At 52.0% G+C, this 19,879-nt stretch overlaps 1 protein-coding gene across 2 annotated transcripts in view; it reads right to left on the minus strand.

Annotated features, from left to right (window-relative positions):
- The window catches only part of FBXL20 (F-box and leucine rich repeat protein 20), a 45,491-nt gene extending 25,913 nt beyond the window's left edge, over positions 1 to 19,578 (minus strand). The window contains exons 1-2 of one of the 2 annotated variants that reach the window (XM_088179529.1): positions 19,532 to 19,578; positions 6,258 to 6,319 (exon numbers count right to left, since the gene is read on the minus strand). In XM_088179529.1, coding sequence (XP_088035655.1) covers positions 6,258 to 6,319; positions 19,532 to 19,552 — 83 coding nt within the window. In that variant the 5' untranslated portion in view covers positions 19,553 to 19,578. Of the gene's footprint in view, positions 1 to 6,257; positions 6,320 to 18,952; positions 19,112 to 19,531 lie in introns of those variants that run through there. The other variant, XM_014885474.2, reaches the window with a different exon arrangement.
- Between the last annotated feature and the right edge of the window lie 301 nt (positions 19,579 to 19,879).

The raw sequence follows: 19,879 nt of genomic DNA on the forward strand, positions 1-19,879 counted from the left end.
GTCGCTGGGCTGGCTCTGATCTGCACAGGAGTGACTCAAACACTGCAACACCTTCAGCTGCAGCTCCTAAAAATGGGCGGTGCCACCGTCCACTGCCAGCTCTGGGAACAGGGCACTGCCATCCCCCATTACCAACACCCAAAAATGGGCACTGCCATCCCCCACTGCCAGCTCTGAGAACAGGGCACTGCCATCCCCCATTTCCAGGACCAGGGCACTGCCATCCCCCATTTCCAGGACCAGGGCACTGCCATTCCCCATTTCCAGGACCAGGGCACTGCCATCCCTCATTTCCAGGATCAGGGCACTGCCATCCCTCATTTCCAGGACCAGGGCACTGCCATCCCCCATTTCCAGGATCAGGGCACTGCCATCCCTCATTTCCAGGACCAGGGCACTGCCATCCCCCATTTCCAGCTCGTTGTGGCCTCCCAGTGCCCGAAGGAGCTACAGGAAATTGGAGAGAGGATATTTCCAAGGGCCTGGAGTGCCAGAGGGCAGGGCTGGATGGAATATTAGGAGGAAATTCCTCCCTGTGAGGGTGAGGAGGGGCTGGGATGGAATTCCCAGAGAAGCTGGGGCTGTCCCTGGATCCTGGGCAGTGCCCAAGGCCAGGCTGGAGGGGGCTGGAGCAGCCTGGCACGGTGGGAGGTGTCCCATGGCAGGGCTGGCACTGGATTTTGGGCTTCAAGGTCCCTTCCAGCCCAAATCATGCCAGGATCCTGCACTTCCACAAGCGGCAGGGCCAGATGTGCTCAGCAGGAGGGACAGTGACACCCTCCTGAGTGTCACCAGGGCACACCCTGGGGACGTGGCCAACGCCCAGGGCTGCGGGGCTATTATTGGGATAAAGGAATCACACAGCTGAGACTGCCAGGATTCCCCCCCGGGATCACATCACACCCCCCCAGGAAACACCCGGCCCATGGGAAACTCCCAATCTGCACCGAGACATCAATAATGGCTAAAATTCAATGGGATTCTAAAATTCAATGGGATTTCAATGTCGTTTGATGGTTTATGGTTCTTCAAACAATCGTGTCCCAAAAGAGACGAGGTCAAGCCGAGGGTGGGAGGACATCAAGGTCTCGTTCCCTTTGGGAACAATTATAAAACTGCAGGTTTTGCAAAGATAATACAAGAGTTCAAGCACAATATGCTTTAATATTTCAATTTAATATTTTCAACTTGAAGGCCACCCAAAAGAGAAGGCAAATGTGAGCCACCAGCACCCTGAGAAGCAGGGATGGAAAAAACCCTTCAGAAACATCAATATTGGGAGAAAAGGGTGTTCCTGATGGAGGGTAAATGCAGATTATTTATCAGAACATCACACAGCAGCACTCAGCTACATCAGGATGAACAGCCACGTTCCCTCTTGTGCTCATGCATTTCCCAGGGATACCCATGGATCCAAGGAGTTAAAATCCAAGGAGTTCAGGACACTTCAGATCATATCACGAGACAAATCTGACAGTGATGTGCAGGGGAAGAGCTCTGGAGAGGAGCCCAGTGCACTTTAACACTGTCTGGAATCCCAAATTCTGGATTTCAGAGCAGTTCCATCCCCCCTGCCCACAGACCAGGCTCCCCCTGAGCCCCAGGTCATGGATTGGTGTCCAAGGGTTTTATTCAGCACCACGTCCATGCACAACAACCCCAGCAAAGCCTGGGAAATGAGAGCAGCTGGGAAAAAATTACTTTCAAATTCTTGCTGTAGGGATTAAATGAAAGTTCAAATTCTATGGGTCACTTACTATGGAAGTTTTCTCCATTTTTATTAGAATTCCCTGCTCCATGGGAATCCCAGACTGTTAATGACCACCTCATCCCTCTATCAGGACTGGGGGATCTGGGATAAATTAAAAATTCTCTTCCACTTCCTGCTCCTCCCTTCCCAGCCTGCCCACACAGCACCAGGGATTCACCCCAGCTAAACCCTCACCTCTGTCCCTTGCCCAGCACAGAGATCTCAGCTCTGAGGAGCTCAAGAAAAAGAAAAGAACTGAGAAAACCAAGAAGAAAATCAAGAAAATCAAGAAGAAAGTGTTTTCCAGTGTTCCCTCAGCTCCTTCTGCACTTGTCCAAGACCCTGAGTCGATGATTCAGCAAAATCAGGCTGCAAAAAGGATTTTTTTTCACAGCAGGCACTTCTTGGTCGTGAATTTTCATCATTTCATGGATCCAGCTGCTCCCCATGGACCAGGAAGAGCAGCAGGAGCACAGGTAAAGTCCTGCCCTGCAGCCCCGAGGATGGCATTGTCCCTCTCCAAGGAACAGCACCAAAATACCCCAAACCCCACGATAAAGCAGTGACTGAGCAGCAGCACAAGGTTGATCAGCACTACTTGAATGATTTTTCCCAATTCTGCATTAACAGGCCCAAAGGCACCGTGCTGGGACATTTATTTTTCCACTCAAACTGGATTCCTGTCCTGCTCACAGCTGCCTGATGAGCCCTTTTACATCAATCTTTTTCTTCTTCAGAGTCCACAGTGGAGAAAATAATCCACAAAATTAACTTGATCATCAAACACTGATCACAGATGAAAAGCAGACTGAGCTTCCCGAACAAGAATTAAATCTGGAATTGCAGCAGATTCAATTGCCTCACTGCAAAGGGATTCTCCACGTGTATGATTCTGTGTGAACAGCTCAGCTCTGCACAATTTGGGTAAAACACACTCACTTTGAGCAATTTTCAGGTTTCAACCTCTTAATCCACTCAGGGGTTTCTAGGACTCCTCACTTTCCCACTGCTGCTCTAATTAGATTAGGGTCAGGACTCTCATGAAATCCCTGCAGGTGAGGAGCTTAAGTCTCCAACCTTCTAAAATTATCCACACCGATTTCTGCCAGCATCCCAGATAAATTCCAGCTCAATTCCAGCTCAAAATTCCAGCTCAACCCTGCTGGCCACAGGGCCACAGACACCACGGCCCTGCTGCCAACTCAGCTCCCCCTGGGCACAATTCCAGCTGCTGGGGGATAAAGCAGAGTGTGGGCACAGGGAGCCAGGCCTGGATGGGCAGAGCACAGAGTCAAAGCTGCTTAGGCCAGGAGAGAGCTGCAAACGGCCTGCCCTGCCTGTGACCCAGCAGGGACAGCTGAATTCTGAACTGAATAACCCTGCAAATCGAGCCCCAAAACCCTGCACATCGAGCCCCAAAACTCTGCACACCGAGCCCCAAAACTCTGCACATCGACCCCCAAAACTCTGTACATGGAGCCCCCAAAACCCTGCACACCGAGCCCCCAAAACTCTGCACACCGAGCCCCAAAACTCTGCACATCGACCCTCAAAACTCTGCACACCGAGCCCCAAAACTCTGTACATGGAGCCCCCAAAACCCTGCACACCGAGCCCCAAAACTCTGCACACCGAGCCCCAAAACTCTGCACATCGAGCCCCCAAAACTCTGCACACCGAGCCTCAAAACTCTGCACATCGAGCCCCAAAACTCTGCACACCGAGCCTCAAAACTCTGCACACCGAGCCCCAAAACTCTGTACATGGAGCCCCCAAAACCCTGCACACCGAGCCCCAAAACTCTGCACACCGAGCCCCAAAACTCTGCACACCGAGCCCCCAAAACCCTGCACATCGACCCCAAAACTCTGCACATCGACCCCCAAAACTCTGCAAATCGAGCCCCCAAAACTCTGCACATCGAGCCCCCAAAACTCTGCACATCGAGCCCCAAAACTCTGCACATCGAGCCCCCAAAACTCTGCACATCGAGCCCCAATTCTCCAGATCGACCCTCAATTGTCCACATGGACCCTCCATTCCCGCAGCCTGATGCTGCTCCAGGCCAGGCAGGAGCTGTGCAGCAGCCCCAGTGTCACACTGGCAGTGTCACCTTCTTCAGGAGGGCAGCAGCTTTCCCCCTCTGCTGGGAAAATGCAGGTTTGGCTCCCGGGAAGGAAAGCACCTTCCCAGCAGCAGTGGGAATGCAGGGAAATGGGGACAGGGCGCTCCCGTGGGGACACAGGCACAGCTGGAGCCAGCAGGGATTCACCACCGGGAGTCCCCGAGGCAGACACTGCTCCAGGAGGAGGGGGCAGGGGAGGGAATTCTGCTTTTTGCTGCTTTGGCTCATTGCTGTGTGTGTGAAGGCACAGCACCTCCACCAGTGTCCCCTCCTGGCTCCCAGCTGGCATTAGGGGACAAAGCTGGAGCAGGGCCAGGACACGGATGGGTCACCAGCTGCTGGGGCTGTGGCTGCAGTGGGACAGTGACAGGTGGCCCTGCCATGGATGAGCTTGAAGGTCCCTCCCAACCCAAACCACTCCATGAATGCTGCTGGACAACTGGAGAAGGATTTGTGGCAGGAAAAGAGGGAAGGTCCTGAGTGGGGCAGGGAAATGCATCAGGACAAGCCCCAGCGTGGCTGAGCTGCCACACTCCTGGCCCTGTGGAAATCTCTGTGTCCTGCTGTCCCTGATCATCCCAACCTGCTGCAGAGCAGGGAATTGTTCAGGATTGGGTGGAACCGAGGGGAAATCAGGAGTTGATAAATGTTTAAAGCTCATAAGTAATGGTTTGGAGAGCTGGAATTCACTGTTAGCATACTGCAAAAATTAATTACTGTGCATTGACAGTGCAGCCTTTGACAGAGAAGCTTGGATGGGTTTTCTGTGGGAATTTCCTCTAAATGGGTGTCACTGTGTGCAGGACAAAGGCTGGTGTGTTTGGGCACTGCTCTGTGAAGTCCTGTCCCTGCTCCAGGCACTCTCAGACAGCTTCGGGGTCCCCTGTGTGTGGAGTGAAAGCTGCACTTAGGCAAAATAAAGAGGAGGAGGGTGTGAAAGAGGAGAGGAGCAGCTTTTGGAGGTGCTGTACCTTCACACCCACAGCAATGAGCCAAAGCTCAGCCTCTGGCTCCACTCAGGACCATTCCCCTTCCATCTATCAGAAACCTCACCCTGGGAGCCCGATGCCCCCACACTCCTCCTTGCCCTGAAATCCATGCAAAATCCCATTTATATTCCCTCACCCAAACCTTCTTCTCCCTGCCCTGTTCCCCACGTTCCCAGTGCCACACAAACTCACTGCCCCACTCCTCAGGGCTCTTCTTCTTGTCACCCCAGGTTTGTTGCATCTGCTCCCATCAGAAAATCATCTCAGAAAATCCAGACAGACAATTTTGCTGCTCCACATCCCAGCCGTGGTTCAGGACCAGCACAGCAGCTGCAGAGCCCTGTGCAAACTCCTCCTGTGGAGGTTGTGACCCCATCCTGCTCCTCCCACAGGAGCCCCCTCGTTCCCAGCTTCTGGTTTCACACAGGGATCTCCACACCCATGGACAATCATTTCCTGTGTCCCAATCCCAAATATCCACCCTGGGATCCAGGGAGAGCTCTCACAGCAACACACTGTGCTCTGGGGTGAGGAATAAAAGAAATGGAACCAGGTGGGAAACAGCAACTGAACCAGGTGGGAAATACCCTTCCAGAGGGAGCAGGCACTGAAAATGAGAGCTCCCCATCCCTCTTCCCTGTTCCTGTCATTCCAGAAGTGAGCCAGCAGCACTTCCCTGGGTCACACTCCCCTCCCCAGACGTCCCTGTCACTGAGTGTTGACAGAACCAGTTCCTTGCAGTGTAACAACGTTGTTGCTGTTAATAATTCAAGCTTCCCCTGCCTCTGCTCTCCCCATTCCTGAGCTCAAAGCACTGACAAACCCAGCTCCACTTCCAGAGCCCAAAATGAGGGACAACCACCCCCACACTCCCCTCCTGCTTCCCACAGGGGCAGCAGGAGAGGGCAGAACTATCCACAGAGACCTTTTAAAGGACTTTTGAACCCTCACAATCCACAAAGTTCCACCTGTTTGGTGTTTGCCATCCTGCCAGGAGCTGAACATCTGGCTCCTATTGACAAGGGACAGGACAAAGTCCACTGGAGTGTAACAGGGATTCACTTTTACTTTAAACTCAGCCCCTCAGAGAAGCAGAATCCTGTTCTCCACACCAGCCCATCCCCACCAGGAGGATTAATGAGAGGATCCTCACCCTCATTAAGGACCTGATTCAAAGTTCCTCCATTCACCATACAGACAACCAGCAAATCACTGAAAACCCCAAAACTGAATCCCAATTTAGCACAAACTGCTGACACAGACCTTTGCCCTGCCTCTGTTTGGGTCTGGCTTTTTAGGAGTGACCTGATCCAAGCTCATGATTTGAGAGCAGAGCAGCAAAATCCTGGATGCAAATAACAACCCACCAGGGAGGTGTCCAGGGAGGACTCACCGAAGCAGCAGCTCTTTGGGCAGTTTTTTGTTGATTGCAGCTTCATCGTTGTTTGAGAACATCTGCAAACACAAAAAAAAAAAAAAAAAAGAAAAAAAATTCAGCCACGTGTCAAGGGAACAAACCCTGCTTTACCCCAGGGAAGAAGTGGTTGGTTCACAAGGCCATTTCCAGGTATGTGGAGCAGTAAAAACAGATAAACTCTGTGCTGCAGTTTTCCAGCTCCTGCACTGGCACAGCTGGATGGGGCATTACATCAAAATACCTTCAACCACAGTGCAAGGATGCTCTGTGCACTGAGGGATGAAACATGAACTGAGATTTGCAGTGAAATTAATGATGATCAGGACGTGCTTGTGAGCTGGCTCTGATGGGGAGGCTCCCTCAGCACTTTGGGGGTGCACCAAGGCACAGACACAGCACAACTGGGAGGTTTTACACACCAAGAATCTGGTCTGGATGGAGGGGAGAGCAAGAGGGGTCCAGCAGCCCAAATTCCACCAAACACAGGTGGAAGGTGCAGGTGCAGCAGGCTTGGAAAAGGTGCTGGTGAACAGAGAAACAACAAAGTCTTGCAGAGCCCAGAATGTTCTCCCAGCCCTCGGGAGCTCTGGGACAAACAGGATTGATTTTTAAACCACCAGCAATGGTTTAAGGGGAGCTGAGCTCTTTGGTGCTGCTCCAGGAGGAGGGAAAATGCTTCCAAAGCACCAAGGCCAGAGCTGGCTCTGTATCCCTCCAAACCCATGGACAACACCTGATGCACCTGGAATGGACTCTGGGACCAGGTAAAGGCAGCTCAGACACTCTGAGAACAAGAGAAACTTCTCTGTGCCACGGAGTCCCCAGGAAAACAGAGAGCAAAGGCTCACAGGGCTCTTGAGGAGAATCTAAATAAAAACAGTTCTAAGATTTGGTATTGTCTTGCCACGGGGAAAATCCAGCATGTCCCAAATATCCTGACCCTGAGCATGGATCCATCCCAAATATCCTGACCCTGAGAATGGATCCATCCCAAATATCCTGACCCTGAGAATGGATCCATCCCAAATATCCTGACCCTGAGAATGGATCCATCCCATCCCAAATATCCTGAGAATGGATCCAATCCCATCCCAAATATCCTGAGCATGGATCCAATCCCATCCCAAATATCCTGAGCATGGATCCAATCCCATCCCAAATATCCTGAGCATGGATCCATCCCATCCCAAATATCCTGTGCATGGATCCAATCCCATCCCAAATATCCTGAGAATGGATCCAATCCCATCCCAAATATCCTGAGCATGGATCCAATCCCATCCCAAATATCCTGAGCATGGATCCAATCCCATCCCAAATATCCTGAGCATGGATCCATCCCATCCCAAATATCCTGTCCCTGAGAATGGATCCAATCCAATCCAATCCCATCCCATCCATCCTGTCCCTGAGCATGGCTCCAATCCCACCACAACTCAACATAAAATCCAGTGTGAAATTCCAATGTGCTGCCACTAAATGTCCCTTTCAGTGCTGCAGTTGGTGATGGACAACTGGGAATTGAGGAACACCATCACCCCCAGGGAACACCAAACCCCAGGATTTTAGAGTCACACACTGTGCTCCCAAATCCCAGTTTGCTTTTGAACCATCCCAGTTTGCCAGAGCACGGTGCTGAAGTGGGAACTCTCAAACCTCCTTCCCAAAATGTGCTGCTCCCCCCACAGACCCTTTTAGCACTTCCCACCAGGGATATCCCAAGTCCTGAGCACAAACCAGCTCTCAGCCCAATTTGCTGCTAATTAAAGCCAGGTTTTGCCATTCCCAGCTCCCACAGCTCCAAGGGCTCTTCCCTCCCATCTCCAGGTGACTCTGGAGCCACAGTGGGTGGGGACAGACATTCCCACGGCTGGGAGAGCAGCACCTGCACATTCTGGGACAGGAGCAGTGAATTAAATTGATGAGTTGATTGATTAGGAGATCGAGGAAACCACGGAGGAGGAATGCAGAGGAATTATTAATGGGGAAAACCCGACGTGATTCCTTTTCCCCCCAGTTACAGGAGCACACAGGCAGATCCAAACCCTTCCCATCACTGCCCAGACTTTGAATCAGGAACTCTCCCACCCAAAAAAAAAAATCACAGAAATAAAAGGAGCAATCAAGAGAGCAGGAGCAGACTTCCAAAAAGGAACCAGAGCAGAAGAAGGGCAGGAAGGGTTAAAATAGAGATTCCAGAAGCAGCCAGGAGCCTCCTGTGCCTGAACTGTGCCCATCAAATCCCTCAGCAGGAAAATCTCACCTCAGTCCCAGCACAAATCCCATCCCCAGACTGCTTTCTGCACGAGTTTCCCTTTGACCAGCACTAATCTAAAGGAATGTTTGTTTTTTATTTTTTTTTTGTCTTACTAAAAATAGTCCTCGGACTTAAACCTTGCCGGGGCCCAGGCAAGACGGGCTCCATGGGAGAACCTCGGCTCTGGAATTCCCCCTCCCCTGGAAGGCTGGGAAGGGCCAGGATGCATCTCCAGACCTATTTTTTCTTCAGCTTTCCTTCAAAGCCTGAGGCTCAGATGGCAGAGGCTGGGGGAAAAATATGCTGGAATTGGGATTTTTGCTAAGTCATGGCAGCACGTACAGCTAAATATACCACGGACATGGGGACCTTCTGGCAAGTCCATACAAAAATAAAGCTCTGAAAAAAATGTCAGAGGCTATTCTAGACATCCAGGCTTTCAAAATGCTTCGAGGGATAAAACCTAAATGCCCCAAGTTTGCTTCTCTTAACATCCCTTTTATCTTCTTTAATATCAGCGTTGACCAATAGAAGAAATTATTCTGCACAGGACACAGAAAAACACATTTTTCCTGTATATGTGAATTTTCAATTCTGCACCAAACACGGAATCCTCCACCGAGGAGCAGCTTTGCTGCTGTGTGAAACCTCGTGGGATATCGGGGAGAAATTCCTCCCTGGGAGGGTGGGGAGGGATGGAATTCCCAGAAAAGCTGGGGCTGATCCATCCCTGAAGTGTCCAAGGTTGGGTTTTGGAGCACCCTGGGATGGTGGGAGGTGTCCCTGTCACGGCAGGGGTGGCACTGGGTGGGATTTTAGGTCCCTTCCCACCCAAATCCCTCAGTGATTCAACACTGATATTAAAGAAGATAAAAGGGATGTTAAGAGAAGCAAACTTGGGGCATTTAGGTTTTATCCCTCGAAGCATTTTGAAAGCCTGGATGTCTAAAACAGCCTCTCAGAATATTCTAGAATTCTTCCAGGGATGGTGAGTCCACATCCTCTCTGCAAAGCCCATTCCAGGGTCTCAGCATCCTCCCAGGGAGGAATTTCTCCCTAATATCCAATCCAGCCTTGTTTGAAGCCATTCCCCTGATGGAATTTCAGTGCCAAAGCCAACACGGTGTCAGCCCCCTCTGAACCCAAACACTTTAAAGCAGAAAATTCCGAGCTCAATGGAGAAAAAGGGATGAGGATAATTCAGAGCTTTAGGGAATTAGTGGCTGCAAGGTTAGAAGAGGCACCTGTGACAGTGAGAGACAGAATTATCCTTGATGTTCACAGCAGGGAAAAAGAGCCTGGATGTGGCAGCTCTGGACAGCCTGAGGCTGCCTGGGAAGCAGCAACTCAACACCAAGGGAGACACAGAGAGGGGAAGGGAGAAGGTGACACCCATTTCTGTACAAAACCAACCAAGAGACACCCTCAGAGGTGGGCAGGAAATAAAAGCCAGAAACATCCCTAGAAACACAACCAATAAAGTGCTGCACTTCTCTGTGTTAAGCAAAGCTCACAGCAAAGAAACAATGCAGAATTTACAAGCATTATTTACGAAATATTAATCAATATTCTGATTTTAAATTGCACCAACTTGTTTATATTTGTTAGACAGAAACTGTGTGAGATGCCAGACTTGCAGGTGATGGTGTGCTGAGGATGAAACTGCAGCTCAGTGCCCTCCTGGGCCCCCTCTAACTCAGGATATTCCAGGGTTCTGTGAGCCCTGATCCACGAGGAAATGCTGGCCAGACCTTCCACAACTGCACAGAACCACAGGAAATTAAGCAATTCAAACCAAGCCAGAAAACAGGCTGCAATTATTAATTATTAGAGAGCAAATAATGTGCTCTGGGAACTGGTTTTAGGTTGGGAAAGGTGGGGAATGAACAGAAATTAAAAATGACATCCATAGCTTGAATATTTTGGAGTTAAAGCCCACCCAGTCTGTATCAAGACACCTTGGAGATGAACCTTCAGAGATCCAAAAGTCTTCTCTGTTCTGCAAGCTCTGTGTGAATTAGTTCAGAGTTTAAACCCTGAGATGCACTGGGAGGTTTCTCCAGCTGTAAGGCTGCTGGCTCCCAGCCCAAATTCCAGGAATTCTGGTAGAATTTGTACCAATTTTATCTGTCATGGTCCACATGGAGATGAACAAGCCCAGTACAGTCACTGACACAAGACTCACAGCAAACCTCACCCACAACTCCACTGTAGTGAAAAAAAGCTGTGCACAAACCACAGAACAACAGGAAAAATGTGGAATTCTCTCTGCATTTCCTATGGAACAGCTCAGTGAAGCTTTGAGATGACTTCTTCCAAACATGGCCAATATGTACTAACACCCTGCCTCGAGTTCTGCTCGTTTTGGGATAAAATCCCACCCCTGTGACAAGGCTCAAATAACAGAGACATGAGAGACATGGCTTTCCTTCCCAGGACAAGATTTTGGGAAGCAGCAGCTGGAGGAGGCTGAGCTGCCTTCCTGGAGGCAAAGAAAATATTACACTGCAGAGATAAGTCACAGTGAAGTGACAGCAAAAAATCCAAGGGCTCCTCGGAGGACACCATGCAAAGAATGAAGTTGTTTACATCCACAAGCAGCTCTGACTGAGGGAATTTTCCCTCCAGCCTGTAGTTACACAGGGAATTTGATTTCAAAACCCATCCAGTTTAATCTGCATGAAGTCTCCAAGGAAATGGCTGGCTGCTGGATGAGGCCAGGCTGTCACAGGCTCTGCTGTGCCTGTTGGGATGCTCTGGGATCAGCAGGGATGGGAACTCCTGCCCTGGCCATGCTCACCCCTCTGGCTCCCAACCAGAGCTCTGCTCAGGCAAAATCCTGACTAAGCAGGACAAACAGAAATAGAGCCTGGCCAAAAAGGCTTATTACAGGCTTAATATTCCTAAAAATAGCTGCATAGGGAGGGGACTGGGTGGGCACTGTCGTGTCGCTGCTTCCTCAGGAAAGTTTAAATTCCTGCTGGGATGGAGGAGTTACCTGAGCCCAGCCTGCACTGGGGACACGTTAAATAAAGAACCTTTTTAGAGTTTTTTTTTTTTTTTTTTTTTTGTACCAGCAGTGATCCAGACCTCAGTCAAACCCTACAGGAATGGAGGCCAGGGTGAAGCTCCTCCCGCTGCTCATCCCTCACGATGAGTGCCCTGGAGGGAAATCCCTCAGTGATGGATGGGCAAAGGGACAAGGTCGTGCTGCTGCCTCCAGAAAGGAAAACTGTCCAGGCACAGGTGAGACACCAAAACGCCACTGATTCCTCAACTCCCATTTCAGCTGCCACGTGTCTGCATCCCACTGAAAGGGAACCCCCCAGAACCTGCAGCCAGGCCCCAAACGGGCACATTCAGCCTCCTTTTGTCCACCTGCTTTGTTCCCCTCCCCAGCCCTGCCTGCCAGACACTTCTCTCCATCCCAAACCATCCCAAACCCTCTCTGTGCCCAGCTGAAATCCCAATCCCAATCCCACCCCCCCAGCCCGGCCTGCCAGACAGTTCTCTCCATCCCAAACCCTCTCTGTGCCCAGTGAAATCCCAATCCCAGCTTCCCCAGCCCTGCCTGCCAGACAGTTCTCTCCATCCCAAACCATCCCAAACCCTCTCTGTGCCCAGCTGAAATCCCAGTCCCAGCTTCCCCAGCCCTGCCTGCCACAGTTCTTTCCAAACCAACCATCCCAAACCATCCCAAACCCTGTGTCCAGCTGAAATCCCAATCCCAGCCCCCAGCCCTGCCTGCCAGACAGTTCTCTCCATCCCAAACCATCCCAAACCCTCTCTGTGCCCAGTGAAATCCCAGTCCCAGCCCCCCAGCCCCGAGTTACCCGATGGGCACGGGTGGCATCCGAGCCGGGGTGGCCCTGGCAGGACCTGGAGCAGCCTGGGCACAGCTCAGTTAATGAGCTTTGATTGCCCACGAGCTGTACCTGAATGAGAAAACATCCCCTCCCCAATGTCACACACACAGGGCTGGGCAGCACCAAGCCCATCCCTGCTGCCAGGGCTGCTCCAAGGAACCCCAGGTGACAGCCAGGACTCGGTGACCCAGCAGAGATTTCTGCTGGAAAACGCTGCTGCTTTCTCACAAACACCCGCCGAGGTTTTCAATACACAGCACTGCCCATAAAAACAACATCCAGACCCAAAATGGAAGAGTATAAATACGACAAAAACTTCCTGACTTTGCCAGGACAGCCTATGGCCATAAAACACACACTTAGCACTGTTTATTTTTAGTTTTTTAGAAGCTCGTTTGAGCAGTTATAGCAGTTTAGCTCATTTTTACAATTGACTCCAAATACACTTAGAATGGATGTTAAAAAAAAAAAAAAATCAAACCCAAAAACTCAGACATGATTCACTATTTTCAGCCTAAACCCAAGACTAAACCCAGCTCTCTGAGGCTCATCACAATTCAAATAAGCTGCTTTGATAAATTATAGTTCTGCCCCTCCCCAACACCTGCAATTCTGTTATTTTTACGGGTAATGCTAGCATTATTACTGTTATTATTATTGGTAATAAGGTGTTTTTTTTCACTGCTGGGTTTGTATCCAGCTATTATGTAAGAAGATGCTATAGGATCATTGACATAAATATTGGGAAATAAAGTCAAATGATGATGTTTTAAATTAAAATAAAAAAAAAATCCACCTGAGCTGAGGTGTGAAGGGCATGGGGGGAGTTGATCCCAAAGGAAAACCGTGGGATGGGGCAGGGATGCACAAAGCCCAGGCAGAGGGGCCTGGCCCCTCCTCAGGGCTGTGGTTTCACCTCCCAGGCCTGACTTTCCCAATGCTGTGACTCAAAGGAAGCTCCCAGCCAGGCAGGCAGAGAAAACAGTAATTACTGCAGTGTCCCAAGCCCCAATTAATGATGGTGGCCAAAGGAAATGGGATGTGCCCATTTGTGGGTGCCAGCCCCGAGTCCCTTTCCTGTCACGCAGGTGGCGATGCCAGATGGGCACAGCCCCTGTCCCCAGGGCCACCTGGGCTCCCCAAAATGCTCCAACCAGCAGCTCCCAGTGAAACCAACCCCACAGCTCGCCAGGAAATCCCTCACTGGAGTCACACACGGAATGGTTTGGGTTGGGAGAACCTTAAAGCTCATCCAGTGTCACCCCCAGTGTCACCTCCCACTGTCCCAGGCTGCTCCAATCCCAATGTCCTGGGCACTGCCAGGGATCCAGGGCCTGCCCACCCTCACAGTCTCACAAATCTCTCCTCTTTTAGTTTAAAACCCTCCCCCTTTTCCTTATGATCTGCCCATGGAAAAAGCCCCGTGCTCCTGGTGCAGGGGGGGTGGAACTGGATGAGCTTTAAGGCCCTTCCAACCCAAAATATCCTGGGATTCTGTAAAATCAGTTTGCCAACAGTGCCATTGTCACCCAAGGCATTCACACAGCTCCTGGCAGAGGGAAAAGGAAGAAGCAAATCCCATGTGGAGCAAAAATAGGAATAAAAATTTGGGAAACCATCACTGTCTCTCAGGCTGAGGCCAAAAGTCATTTTCCTGGTGGACCCTCCCCAGTCTCCAGCCCCTTTTGCAAAACCCATTTGATTTTTGCTTCCAAATCTCCCCAAATCCCTCTTCCCTCTACTCAAGCCACAGGAGCAGCACAGTGGGGGTGTGAAACACAACTTGTGGTTTACATCTCTTCCTATCTCATAGTTTAAACAACCACTTTGAACCAAATAAATTAAGAGTTTATTATTCACCTGCCCCAATGAAGTGCTGGTTTTAAAAGTGTCACGTGTGATGTGGAATGACACAGAAATCAAAAAATAAATCAAAAATAAACAGGGGTGGGGGAGTGAACAGGAACATGGAAAATCCATCAGCTTGGACACCCCCCTCCCAAAATCTTTATTTTTTACAGTTTTTCTCATTATCTATGAGCCACATTGTTAGGAACCATCCAAAAAAAAACCTGTTTCAGCCATGCCACTTCAGGTGTTCCTGGGTTATGTCACCAAGAGTTTCTCTTCCCATATAAAATCGAATTCCATGGTGTTACATCACTCATTGCAAGGAGAGTCAGAGCAAAGTTTTCCCTGCTCCCTGCCCTGTTTGTGTCCCTCTGTTTGCACAACTTCCATCCCTTGGAACAGCAAAGGCCCAGCCAGGAGCACAAGGAGCAGCCCAGGAAAGGGAGCAGGGACACCCCCAAAAGGATCAGCCCTAAAGACAAACCCCTGAAAATACAGAAACAGTGATTCAGAGGCAGGAACAGAGCAGATTCCAAAATGGGATTAGGGTCAGGGAGATTATTCAATTTCTGAACACAGACAGGATTAATTATTAGAAGGCAACTCGATTTTGGAGCGTTTGAAGTTTCCCATTTTGCATCCAGCTTAGCTCATTTCACATTTCTACAACTGAACAAGACCTGGGAACTCCAGAGGTTCAGAAGGGTCAGCATTCCCTGACACTGAGGACCCTGAATCCAGAGCAGAAATGCCAGGGATCCATGAATCTCTCACACTGAGGATCCTGAATCCAAAACAGAAATGCCAGGGATCCATGCATCCCTCACACTGAGGATCCTGAATCCAGAGCAGAAATGCCAGGGATCCATGCATCTCTCACACTGAGGATCCTGAATCCAGAGCAGAAATGCCATGGATCCATGCATCCCTCACACTGAGGACCCTGAATCCAGAGCAGAAATGCCATGGATCCATGCATCCCTCACACTGAACGTGCTCACAGGGCTCACCACAGACTCTCATTCCTCAGAGACGTCCCTGGAGCTCCCAAAATTTCATTTCTAACAGGACAAACTGCCCCATGGACACACACACCTCACAGCCAGGAGCAGCTGCTGCTCCCTGCAGGGTTTGGAGACTCCCAGAGGAAGCTGGAAAGGATGGAGCTTTTTGTGTTTTTGAGGATGTAGAGGAGACTACAGAGATGGTTCAGTCAGGGGAAAAAAAAACAGAACTGGAATTACTTCATCCTGAGGGAAACCCAGGACAGCTCCAGGTGACATCCCAGGATACAGGAACATGGACAAGGTGGATTAAGGAACTTGGGCCTTGCTCAATGAGTCCTCCAAGAGCATCAGGAGTCACTGAGAAGCACCAGGAGATGCCTCCCCTCCTCTCTGCTGTTATTTGGTTGCTCTTCACCAGGCAGGAAGCAGAGAAATCCCAAAGAGAAGCAGGGATTGGGATCTGTCAGGGCATGTTCCACACTCAACCGACACCACAGAGAATTAGGAGTCAATCTGGGTAATGTTTTCCCTTTTTGTTTGCTTTGCTGCACTAAGTGGTGATTTTCTCTGCGGTGGCCACACCTCCTGTAAAGGGACTAATCCGAATCTGCTCGTGGGGCTGGGCATGGCATTCCCAGGAAAAAAAAGAGAATTCCACTCTTCCTGGAATCAGAAATCCACATGCAAGTGCAATTTAAGGAGCTTGGCCCTTATTCCACACCATATTTTATTCCTACAGTAAGGAATTATTAACATTAACCCCCCTCAGGACTGGATTTGTGAATTACCCAACAACAATGGCTCAGGAATCTGTTTACGTGGCCCCACAAAAGACAATAAACGAAGTGCAAACCCAACCCAGCCTCCCCCTCTGCAATTCACCCGTCATTTCACGTCTGAAACAGACACCAGGGATTTGTCACTGCCCCAAACTGGGCCATTTTTACCCCAAGATCAGATTCCAGACTCAAAGGCCCTGCTCAACCAGGGGAACTGCCCGGAGGAAGAGGAGGAAGAGGAGGAAGAGGAGGATTAAACACCCACTGCCTTCATGACCTTAGAGTATTCCACAGCTCTGAGCAGCAGCTCCCATTTTCCAGACATTTCTGCCCAATTTTCCCCCTGTCCCACGAAATGTGAACTCTCACAACCATTCCAAACTGGCTTCCAGGAAGCAGAGAGGAATTTCCACCCATTCTGCTCTTCTGGAAAATAAATTTATTTCTAAGTGTGAACACACGTTTTGGAAGCTCTTCTGACCAACACAAGCTCACAGATTTAAAGGAAAAGAGCTCTAAAACTTCCCAGGTAATCCAGGTGAGTGGGTCAGAGATAATCCATGCTGGGGTGATAAAGGATGCCTTGGATTTATAATCATGGGATGGTTTGGGATGGAAGGGACCTTAAATCCCATCCAGTGCCACCCCAGAGCGGGCAGGGACATTTTCCACGGTCCCAGATTATCCCTCTCCAGCCCAGCCTTCCAGGAATGGGGCAGCCACAACTTCTCTGGGAAAAACACAGCAAAGAAACAGGATAATGTTTACAGGCACTTCTTGCAGCTCAAAATAAGCCTTTCTATAACACACCAACTCTTCCTGTATAAATATAGGTTTAAAAAATTAATTTAGGCCTCAAAGGCTCCTCAAGCATTTTGCTCGTTTCCCAACTCGTCTGTTTGTTACTATGAGAAGAAAATAACATTCCAGCAAAGAAAAAAACCCCACCCAAAACAAGCCAAACAAAGCTCTTCCCCACTCTTTTTCCCCAATGAATTGGGTTCATCGTGTCCTGGTGCAACCCTGATGAAAACCCTCCCAAAACTGGAATGAGCTGCAGCACAAAAAGAGAAAGGCTGAGGAAGCAAAGGATGTCGATGCCCTATGAGACGTTTCACCCCAAAATCTGTCACCAACCTGCTTTTACTCTTTGCTCTGTAACCAGCCAATCTGCAGCAGTGCAAATTGAAAAAGAAGAAAAAGCTCCCAGGAGGTAAAAAAAACCAAAAACCAAACCAAACCAAACCAAACAAACCTGTGCAGGCAAGAAGAGCCCAGAACAGTAAATACAAAAACCCTGGATAATGCAGGGCTCACGTGCAGGCTCCTTTCCAGAGCTCCCAGGGTGTTTTTAGCACTGGATGCTACAGAAACACGAATATTACAACACTCAACAAACAGGAGCCCACCCCAGACTCACAGTGCTGCAGATCTCACACGGATGGATGGCTGGAGGAAGAAAACAATCCCACGTGCGGTGTGAGACCACCAGCATCTCCTGCACCTTTCTCAACTCCAGGGCTGAAGAATTCCACACGGATTGTGGAACCAGAGCCTCCCCAGTTTACCATTAACCAGCGTTTTCCCTGGATCGCCATCCCACCCCTCTCCACCAAGGGGGAACAGCCACGTCTTTACCATTCCAGGCTCTTTTCTGTCCCCTGCACGGGCCGGGCAGTCCGGAGAAGGAGCAGGCAGGGATTTCCATCCTGCACAACCTCTCGCAGCGATGGGAAGTAAATCCCGCCGCTGCCCTTCCTCCCTACCCCCTCCTCCTCCTCCCCCGGGAAGACAGCTGGGACAACAATGCGGCTGGAATCGCCCTGGCTCCACACTCCGCTTTGTGCCATGTCCTTTCAATAGATCTCATTGTTTACCCTCCGATCCTTCCGTCCTCTCCATCCCCCACCTCCCTGGAAGCAAATTTTTTTTTCACCCCCCCCCCAAAAAAAAGCGGTGCTGGAGGCACCTTTTTGCCCCCCTGAATGCCCTCCCCAGCCCCGCTCCCCAAAGGTTTTGGTGTTTTCCAGGTGCAATTCCCAACATCTCCTGCTCCAGCATCAACTTCGCTGCGAGCGCTCACACCCGCAGCAACACGTTGGCAGTTCTGTCCCCCCCGACCCCCCCAAATTCCCCTGGGAGTTTGTAACAGATGGGGAACTCCTAAAATGGGGCGAGGGAGAAGTTTCACACCGGTACCCTCCAAAATCGGATCCCCCATTTCTGCAGCCACGGATCATGGCCAGCCTCATTCACAGCAGGGCCCCCGCCTCGAGTTTAAATCAGATGGGGGAACCCCCTCCCCAAAATGGATGGAGGGGAAAGAAGTTTCACATCAACATCCCCCAAACCTGGGGGTCACAGCCCCGAACGGCCTCTCTACACCCACAGACCCTCCCCAGCCTCATTCACACTGAGCCCCCCACCCGGGACTCCCAAAAATGGGGCGGGGAGAAGTTTTACACCATCGCCCCCAAACCCAGGGTCACAGCCCTGAGCCTCTCCGTGTCCCCACAGCCATTCCCAACCCCCAGCCCCATTCACAGTCCCCCCCCAAAGGAGTTTACATCCATCGACGGAACACCCCCCCCCACCCCGAAAATGGGGGGGGTGGAGGGGAGAAGTTCCACACCAACCACCCCCCAAACCCGGGGGTCACCGCCCTGGGTCCCCCCCACACCCAGGGCCACCCACGATGCCGACCTCCCATCGCTGCCCCATTCAAACAAACCCCCCCGTGCCCCCCCCGGCTCTGCCTCAGGGCCGCGCTGCCCAGGCCGGGAGCGGGGATGGATCCCAGAGCCCTCAGGGCTGGGGGGGTCACACACCGAAACCGCGGCCTGGCCCCCCCCCGCGCCTCCTCAACCGGGCCAGGCCGGGCCTCCTCCCGCAGGACCGGCCGGGGCCTCACCTCAAAGCGGCTTTTAGTGACCCCGTTCATCTCCCTGCGCATGGCGGGGCCGGCGCGGGGGCGGCGGGGGGCGCGGGGCCCGGGGGTGCGGGGGTGCCGGAGCGCGGCCTCCGCCCGGCGCCGCCGCCGCGTCCGCTCCGGCCTCAACTTCGACCCAAAACAAAAACACTCCGCACCTGCCAGCAACGCGAGCGCTCATTGGACAGCGCGGCCGCCGCGAGCCGCGGGGAGGGGAGGGGAGGGGAGGGGAGGGGGGAGCGCCGGGGGGAGGGGGGGGACGGGAGCGGGACCGGGGAGAGGGAGAGGAGGGGGGAGAGGGAGAGGGGGCACAGCGAGGTGAGGAATGAGGGGTTTGGGTGCAGCGAGAGGAGAGGAGGGGAGAGCCGGGAGGGCAGCGGGGGAGAAAAGGGGAGTGCGGAGAGGAGGGGAACGGGAGCAGGGCTGCGGAGAGGGAGTACCCGGGGGGGGGATCGCGAGGAAGGGGCGCAGCACCGGCGCTGCCTTGAGGACGCGGGGTTGTCCCGGGGAGGGAGAGGGGGAGGGTGGGGGACACACGACCGAGGCTCTCCCCCCACCTACCCCGCAGGCCGCCGCCCCCATCGCGCCGCCTCGGGGTCCTCCCGCCCCCTCCCGCGCTGCGGAGCGAGGGGCGCTGCCCCCGTGCCCGGGGGTGCGGGACCCCCCCCCAACCCCGCGGCTGCGGGGGCCGCAGGATCGTCCCCCCGGTGTCCGGGGGGCTGCGGGGATCGGGGGGGTCCCGGGAGGGAGGGGGGGGGGGGGCGCGTCCCCCGCCCCTCCGCTCCCTTCCGGGAGCAGTGAGTTCGACCAATCGGCGGCCCGCGCAGCGGTGACGTCACGGTGATGTCATTCTCGCGGGAAAATCAAGCGTGGCGGGGATGCCCGCCTGCCCCTCCCCCCCAGCACGGA

This window comes from Sturnus vulgaris, chromosome 27 (genome assembly GCF_052056855.1).
Source record: "Sturnus vulgaris isolate bStuVul1 chromosome 27, bStuVul1.hap1, whole genome shotgun sequence".
In the NCBI taxonomy this organism is placed as follows: domain Eukaryota; kingdom Metazoa; phylum Chordata; class Aves; order Passeriformes; family Sturnidae; genus Sturnus; species Sturnus vulgaris.